At 38.0% G+C, this 9082-nt stretch overlaps 1 protein-coding gene across 1 annotated transcript; it reads left to right on the forward strand.

The window, feature by feature from the left end:
* The first annotated feature begins 5243 nt into the window (after positions 1–5243).
* Positions 5244–7224, forward strand: LOC115898995. Its single transcript, XM_030934929.1, has 2 exons — positions 5244–5449; positions 6703–7224. Exons 1-2 carry the CDS (start codon positions 5363–5365, stop codon positions 7222–7224), a joined length of 609 nt encoding a protein of 202 aa, XP_030790789.1. The 5' UTR covers positions 5244–5362.
* The last annotated feature ends 1858 nt before the right edge of the window (positions 7225–9082 follow it).

Consider the following 9082-nt stretch of genomic DNA (forward strand, 5'->3'; position numbering starts at 1 on the left):
AGACTCCATTGATTTAAAGAAGATTGTAAGGTCAGAAACTTCATAAGATGAAAAACCATGCATCTTAGATTCAATAAAATAATACAATGCAGATAAAAATGTGTGTGTGTGTGTGTGTGTGTGTGTGTGTGTGTGTGTGTGTGTAGGGCAGACATTCTTATAAACTGAAAGAGTTGTTTAAAATAAAGAGTAGCAATCAACATATTTATTAAGAATTTAAATTTTAACAAAAGTATATTTATTAAATGTTTTTGTTGTTCACAACAATCTGTATTAAATGTTAATAAATGTAATCGCTGTCTATTTTTAGTTAGCAACAGAGAAGCAGAAAAAGAAACCTGAGGTTTTGGTATGACTTTAGAGACATGCCGTATATTTTGAAATAAGGCATAGCTTTATAAGTAATACTTTTAAAGGCAATAACGTATTTCAAGGACTTTTGAAATTTTGATCATCTTAGATGAGAGATTAATAAGAGCTTTAATGTTAGCATTTTTGTAAAACTCAGGGTTTTCAAACCTGCTGTGATGAGTTGAGTTTCTTTAATAAGAAATGTTATAAGGTTATCCTTTTTGGATGAAAAAAAGAACAACCATTAGCGTTGCACAAATATTGTATCATTTCTCAATTCACAAAGCTGGCATTATCCAAAAAAGTACTAAAAAAATTCACATTGTAGTTACTTAGCATGAAACACCAAAAATTTAGCAGTCAGTTCAACTACTGCTAATGAAATAAATAATTACACCTCTCATGAAATGAAACAATGACTTTCTTAAATGTTCTTTTTCATCCAAAAGTAATAAATATTCCAAGGTATTGACTAACTCATAGAATTGGTAAATGAGTTTTTTTTTTCTCCCTTGGTAAGTTCAAAGCAAAATTTGTTGCAAAATGAAGGTTACCATATCTAGACTAGTATATTTTATCACATAACCATTAATTTTTTTTTCTTAGATATGAGAGTCTTGCTATGTTGCCCAGGCTGGAGTGCAGTGGCTATTCACAGGTGCAATTATTATGCACTACAGCCTTGAACTCCTGGCCTCAAGCAATTCCTCTGTCTTAATCTCCCAAGTAGCTTAATTGGTTATTTTTACTGAAATAGCTCAGCATACACATACTGAGAAAATTATTCATGTGGTAGTAACCACAAAATGCGATTAAAGTGATAAAAACTGTACAGCATCTAAAACTCGTGGGCAAAGGCAGGGAGTCGCTATCTATATACCATTTTCATTTGACTCTACCACAGAAAATCAAGATGAGTGTGCTCATAGATAAGTATAGTTGTGAAAAATGAAGGTGAGGGAAATGAAGTTATTTGAACAGGATTATAGCAGCAGAAAAACTGGAATCATGTTTTGTTAAGTTATAACAAACTGAAATATCTATACTAGTAGTAAAAACATAATAACGCCAGTAATCTACTCAGTTTTGAAGTTGGAAGCCCAAGAGATTGATCAAATTTATGAAAATAAAAAAATCAAAATGAAATTAGCCAAATCCTAGATTTTATAATAGAATGGAAACACATTTTAGGGCAAAAAAAAAAAAAAAGTTATATACAGAAATAAGTAGTAATATACCTAACTTTATTAGTTCAAGTTACTACAAGTTAAATGGATAGTCATTTAAGCAAGAAACAGCTAAGTTTTCTAATATATTCACTAAAAAGCCATTATCGGTGTTAAATATATGTACACGCTGTTTTCAGTACTTAAACAATATCCTCCATGATTATTTTTGCTTCTTTACCTCTATATTATATTTTACCTTTAAAAAAGCCACATAAAACAGCAAACAAACAAAAATCCTCCCGACTACATTATTTCTTCTAATTCTAGCCTCATTAAGTTTTTCTTTTTTATTGTAAAATCCCTGAAAAGAGTTGCCTTTTCTATCTCCAATTCTTCATCTAGCATTTATTTTTTATAGTAGATGTATTAAGACATAATTTAATTTACATAATATACAATTAACCCTTTTAAAAGTGTATCGCTCAATATTTTAGTATATACACAAGTATATGTAGCCATTATGACTGTGAATTTTAGAACATTTCCATCACCTAACAAAGAAACCCTGAATCTCTTAGCTGTTATCTACTACTATTCACTAATCAAAGTCAATGCAATTTGCCAGCCCAATCTTAACTGGCAAATTCTGTGACATGGAGAAGGCCTCTAGTGTCAACATAGCAAAAACTGCCCAACAAAAGAACAAGGTAAAAATAGTAAATGAGTGCCCTCTCCTGGACTATCTGGGCAAGGACTTTCCAAAGAGAGTTCTGTGTCTGATTTCTCAAACACTGGGACTCAAAAGAGGAGGTTGATGAACCTCATTGCTAGGTCTGGGTGCCAAGAGCGCAACAGATGGCCCCGCCAGAGTCCTTAGGGTGATAATCCTTATGTCCAATACAAGCACAATTTTCTCCGACTCTTCTTCTGATGAATCTGGAGATGAATTGGAGAGCCTTGGAAACTTTTACTTGGATGTCTTGGTTTTCTAAAATAAAAAAGACCAGGGGTTAGGCTATTGTAACTCTGTTCCCAGGAGGCCGGAAGGCCCTCTGCCAAGGTTTGAGTTCAATGGGGAGGTTAAGGAGGATTGTACTTGTTGGGCCTCTTAGATACCACTGCACAGGTGAATATGGTCTCCACAACCCCTGGCACCAAGATAAGGGTAAAAGAGATCACTTTTCTGGTATGGAAGTTGAAGTTACTGCCACTACTGGGACCATTACCCAAGCCTGACTATGAATAGCTTCCTTAGAGCCTTTACAAACTTCCATTTTTATGGCCCTCCATACTGAATGTATAGATGTTGTGTCCAAACTCACTCCTGCTTGCCTTCATCCCCAATTGTGATAGAAATTGCTTTGATTAGGACCCTTATATTGAGGCATGTGCAACACCATGAACCTATCCTAATACATATGCCTAGTGCTACTGTCTCTCAGAAACAATATTGGTGACCTAGGGGAGAAAAAATAACTTCCTTCATTGCCGAGGGTAAAGAAGCCAATGTTCTCTGTAAGACCACAGTATTTTTTCATTGCATCATTCCTCTGGCCTGTGAAAAGGCCTTAGGCACCTAGATAGTCACCACTGATAACAGGTAGTTCAAAGTACTGATGGGGTGTTTGGCGCCTGCAATGCTATGATGGTTAATTTCAAGTGTCAGCCTGACTGGATTAAGGAATACCTAGAAACCTGGAAAAATGTTAGCTTTGTGTGTGTCTGTGAAAGTGTTTCTAGATGAGATTAGTTTGTGAATCTGAGTGGACGAGGTGAGTAAGATCCACCCTTAATATGGGCAGACACTATCCAATCGGGTAGGGGCCCAAAGAGAAAAACAACAACAACGACAAACTAACTGATAAAAGGTTAATGTGTCTATTTGTCTGCTTGAACTGGGATACACTCTTCCTTTCTTGTTCTTGTGTGTCAAAAGCTCGGACTTCCTAGCCTTTGAATTCCAGGATTTACACCAGTGTCCCCCCTGGGTTCTCAGGCCTTCAGCCTCAGACTGAGAATTACACCATTGGCTTCCCTGGTTCTGAGGTCTATGGAAATGGACTGAGCCAAGCCATTGACATCACAGGATCTTCAGCTTACAGATGGACTGCTATGAGACTTCTCAGCATCCATAATTATGTAAGCCAATTACTCTAATAAATCTCCTCTCATCTATCTATCTATCTATCTATCTATCTATCTATCTATCTATCTATCTATCCTATTCTTTCTCTCCAGAGAATCTTGGCTAATACAAATATCTAGCTGACACTGTTAAAGAAGATACTGCTCAAGCAAAGTAAACTTGCTATGCCGAATTTGATATTGCAAATGCTCTTTTTGGCATCCCTCTCTACTTGGATGATCAGAATTCATTTTCCTTCATGTGGAATGTGTCCAATGTGCCTATAATTTCCTTCCAAAAAGTTCTATAAATTTTCTGGCTATCTGAAATTTATGGGTAGACCTTGACTCAAAATAAGTGCCACTTATGTAGGAACTACTGACTTCCCACTGTGATGACGACATTCTCCTGGTGGGCCTAGACAAGGACACCATTCAATAAGGACTTGATACTCTTTTAACCCACATGCCTCAATACAGCTAGGCCACTAATGCAGACAAAATACAAGAACTGAATAAGTAAAATTTGTGAGTATAATCTGGGAAAGAACATTCCAGAGGGAATGATTGCCAGAACTTCAACCTTCCCTACCCAGCAAATAAAAGAAGATCGGAGATTGGTGGGGCTATTCAGCTACTGCGGGTCTCATATTCAGCATGCAGGGATTTTGATGGCATCCATATACAGGGGTACCAGAAAAACTGTTACCTTTGAACAGAGGCCCTGACCAGCAGGATTACCTCCAAGCCCTCCAGCTGGTTATCCAGACTGCCCTTCTCCTACTTTCCACATATATACACTTGTCATCTGAGTTACAGATCTTAGCATCCTCTCAGTTCACCAAAGGCAAAAGACTGTCATAGGTTAGAGGTGCCCATTTGGACCTATAAGGACCTTGAGTCAGCTAAAAGGTACATACTTCTTAAGAGATAATTATTGGTCCATTATGGGACCTTGATACATACTAAGCACATGACTAATGGCCATGAAGAAATCTTAAGACTGGAGATCCATGTCATGGGTACAAACAATGGTCTCAAATTGCAGAGTGAAGCCTGTTCAAGAAGTTTTCATAGTAAAATCCAGCCTAGTTGGGGTCCCACAGCTCCATGAGAAAGCTTTAGAAGTACAGGGCAATTCTCCAGCTGGCCTTGTGACTGACCTAGCTTCCCCATTGCTCACTTGTAGTTCTCAAAAATAGCTGTAGAATGTGCTGAGAATGTATCATCCTGAGATAGGGAAGGAATGACCATAGCAGCCCAGGCTTTGTTCCAATTCCCCCCAGAACAGGATGTCCTAAACACTTTGGTTCAGTGTGTCCCATAACCCAGAAATATAAAACTGCAGTATGGGCTGCTTTCTAGTTGCAGCCCCACTCAGATGAGGTGCAAGTAAGGCAAATATAGGCAAAATTCCATCTGCCCCAGGCAGTTTTCCATAGCCTTGGGAGGCTGGCTGACAATAAGTCCTAGTCTTCTATTTTTTCTCACTACTTATCTGTAAGTAATAAAAGTACCTCATGTAATTTGTTGTGTGTGGGGATGTTCTGTCTCACTAGACTCAGCCAAGTTGGTAAGTAGAGCATGGGAGTGAACATGCTTCACAAGAAGTATCCCTCTGTCTCCCCTACATATTTCCTGAGGTTTCTCTGCCTCCACTGGCCAAATGGAAGCCCAGATATATAACCTCCTGGACGACACATTGACATGGTTTACTGATGGCTCATCTCTGTTCAGTTCTGCTGGGCTGGAATGGACTGTTGCTGCTACCCAACCTGAGAGAGATCTGTCTGTTGCTTAATATGGTAAGAGATGCTCATTTTAATGGGCAGAACTTCATCCAGGCCACCCCAACAGAGGATCCCTGATGTATTTTCACTGAGTCATGTGATGAATGGCTTGGTCATTTGGTCAAGCCACCAGCAAGGCTTAGACTATCATGAAAAACAAGTTGTCCTGTAGGGATGAGACATTTGGGTGAAAACACGGTTATGGTCCTAGTAAGCTTTCTTTAACCCATGTTGACACTTAAACTAATGAGGGGAGACATTACCAATAAAAAATCACACTTGTCAACTAAATGTAAAGACTTAAATGTAAACGTCCTCTTCTCCAGACCAAGATGTGTGACTGATCACCTCCCGGAGTCATGAGAAGGCCCAGGGAATTCAGACACCATTCTGGACTGGGCCTGTACACATAGGCTGGCAGTGCTCTCAGAAGACATTGAAATAACATGGAAAAGCTGTCCCATATGCCAGTTCTTGGCTAAGACCAAAAACACTTTCCAGGGACAAATTTCTTGAGCCAAAAAGCCAGGATGTTCTTAGCAAATAGGCTATATTGGGCATTTTGCCCCATCCAGCAAGTTCAGCTGGACTCTGACTGCAGTTGATGATATTTTCTCTGGGTTTTAGCCTAGCTGTTCCTGTGCATTCCACTTGTTCTGGCCACACTATGTAGGCCTTATATAATCACATTTGTTTCTTGCTTTTTATTTCCTGAGCACACTTCACACGAAGACAATTCCAGATTTGTGACTTAAGCAACACTCCAGTGGGCTCAATCTTGAAGCAGGTGAACTCTCTATGCTCTGTACCCGCGCAAGGCACAGTGATGATTGAACATTTTGAAAGTCAATTAAAAGACAAGCTTTAGCAGCTAAAAAAATGGGAACTATATATTTTAGGTAAATAGTCTGGAGTCTCATTGCAGCAGTTCCTCACAAAGACACTTTTCATTAGAGTCACATGTTTGCTAAGGTTTTCTTCTATATATACCTTTCTTCTTACAGTTCTTGCCACTTTGGTCTTGGGATGGGGAGGCTTTTCAAGGGCCTTCTATCCCTTTAAAACCTCCCTGAAAACTCAAATAGATTGGAGAGGAGGATGGTTATTCATCAATGAGGAGTAAAAGATGGCAACCATTTTACTTTATCCCTCAGGTGCACAATGTAGATTTTTGTCCACAAGAACTTCAAAGTACTGACCTTCAGTTGGGGTTTCCAGTCCAACCTTAAGGCTATTTTTCTTAAAGTAGTCTTGCTGCTTTGCCACAGGTAGCCACATGGGATGGAAATCAACATCAATTTTGTGGACAAGACGAAGAACCACACCAAATACATTTCTTTCACTACTATGTGGAATGGATTTTAAAGAATTCCATCCTTGCTCATGGTACAGGACAGAGTGACTACACTGCAGTCAATGAAGAAATGTTTCCTCCACTCACAGCACATGAGCACCTTGATACCCATGAGCCTGCATTTGAGGGAGGAAGAGGTTGGAGAATCTCACCTCTTGTCCTTCTCTCCTCTCTGTCCCACATAGCAAGCTGTGTGACTTGCAATTTGCCAGAGTCCTTAATGCATCTCTCTCGGGCTGTTGCCACCACCCTGAATTTAACAAATTGCTGTATATATGACCCACCACTCGACCTTGCAAATAAACATCTGATTGCTGTGCCACTGAATACTACAAATGAATCTTTCTCTAAACACAGACCTTCCTGGTTATGCAGGCACCCCGTATTTATTAGTTTGAACCCAAGACATCGTTACAATTGGATTGCGACACCATAGATCTCTTTGTGTTTATCACACTTGGAGTTTGTTATGATTCCTGAATGTGAAGATTAATGCTTTTCAATTAATTTGAAAAGTTTTCATCCATTATTTCTTTTAGTTTTTTTTTCTGTTCTTCAATCTCTCCTCTCGTGATAGTCCTCTTTTCCCATTGTGCATACATTAAAGACTCACATGTCTCTGAGTCTCTGTTGTTGTTGTTGTTGTTTTTTCATGTTTTTTATCTCTGTTCTTTGGATTGTATAATCTCTATGTATCTGTCTTCAAATTCACCAACTCTTTATTCTCCAATTAAGACCTACAGTTGAGACCATCTAGTGAGTTTCTTTTTTTCAGTTAGTTTGTTTTTCACCTCCAGAATTTTCCTTTTTAAATAATTTCTCTTTATTAATATTCTTTATTTATTATGACATTGTAGTTGTACCTGTCTTTATCTTTAGAATCATGGTTTCCATTATTGTTTTGAACATATTTATAATGAAAACTTTGAAATCTTTCTTTGTTAAATCTGAAATATTTGTTTTCACAGGTAGTTTCTTTACCTACTTTTTTTTTTTTTTTTTTTTACTGTAAATTGGTCATGCTTCACATTGCTTTGCATTCCTCAGTTTCTTGTTGAAAATTGGACATTTTATGGCAATCATTAAAAAGTCAGGAAACAACAGGTGCTGGAGAGGATGTGGAGAAATAGGAACACTTTTACACTGTTGGTGGGATTGTAAACTAGTTCAACCATTATGGAAAACAGTATGGCAATTCCTCAAGGATCTAGAACTAGAAGTACCATATGAGCCAGCCATCCGACTACTGGGTATATACCCAAAGGATTATAAATCATGCTGCTATAAAGACACATGCACACGTATGTTCATTGCGTCACTATTCACAATAGCAAAGACTTGGAATCAACCCAAATGTCCATCAGTGACAAACTGGATTAAGAAAATGTGGCACGTATACACCATGGAATACTATGCAGCCATAAAAAAGGATGAGTTTGTGTCCTTTGTAGGGACATGGATACAACTAGAAACCATCATTCTCAGCAAACTTTCGCAAGAACAGAAAACCAAACACCGCATGTTCTCACTCATAGGTGGGAACTGAACAATGAGATCACTTGGACTCGGGAAGGGGAACATCACACATCAGGGCCTATTATGGGGAGGGGGAGGGGGGAGGGATTGCATTGGGAGTTATACCGGATGTAAAGGATGAATTGATGGGTGCTGACGAGTTGATGGGTGCAGCACACCAACATGGCACAAGTATACATATGTAACAAACCTGCACATTATACACATGTACCCTAGAACTTAAAGCATAATAATAATTTAAAAAATAATGTAGAGGCACCAAGTAATATGAAACATTTGGGAAAATGCAAGTCATTGGCTCTACCTATAACATACAGGATGAGTTGGGGAGCTGTGGGAGATAAGGTCTGTTAAAAAGTTATGCCAGGTATAATGTTAGCTTATTTGAGATCTTTCTTCTTTTTAAAATGATAAATATTTGAGGTGATGAATATATTTACTAGCCTGATTTTATCATTCCACAATGTACATATGTATCAAAACATCACTTTGTACACTACAAATATATGCAATTATTATTTGTTAATGAAAAATAAAACTTTTTAAAAAGTTAAAAAAAAAAAAAGAAAATTGGACATTTTAGGCATACATTGTGACAACTCTGGGTATTGGCAACCCCCAGAACTCTGACACCATAGAAGCAAAATGTCTATAAGATATTTCAAATGGCTTTTATATTTTAATTTTACCAGGTTCACTGATAAGTGGATCCATGGAGTTCCTTTTGCTGCCATGCTGCAAGTAAAACCTTCTTAACA

Source organism: Rhinopithecus roxellana, chromosome 8, assembly GCF_007565055.1.
Source record: "Rhinopithecus roxellana isolate Shanxi Qingling chromosome 8, ASM756505v1, whole genome shotgun sequence".
Taxonomy (NCBI): Eukaryota; Metazoa; Chordata; class Mammalia; order Primates; family Cercopithecidae; genus Rhinopithecus; species Rhinopithecus roxellana.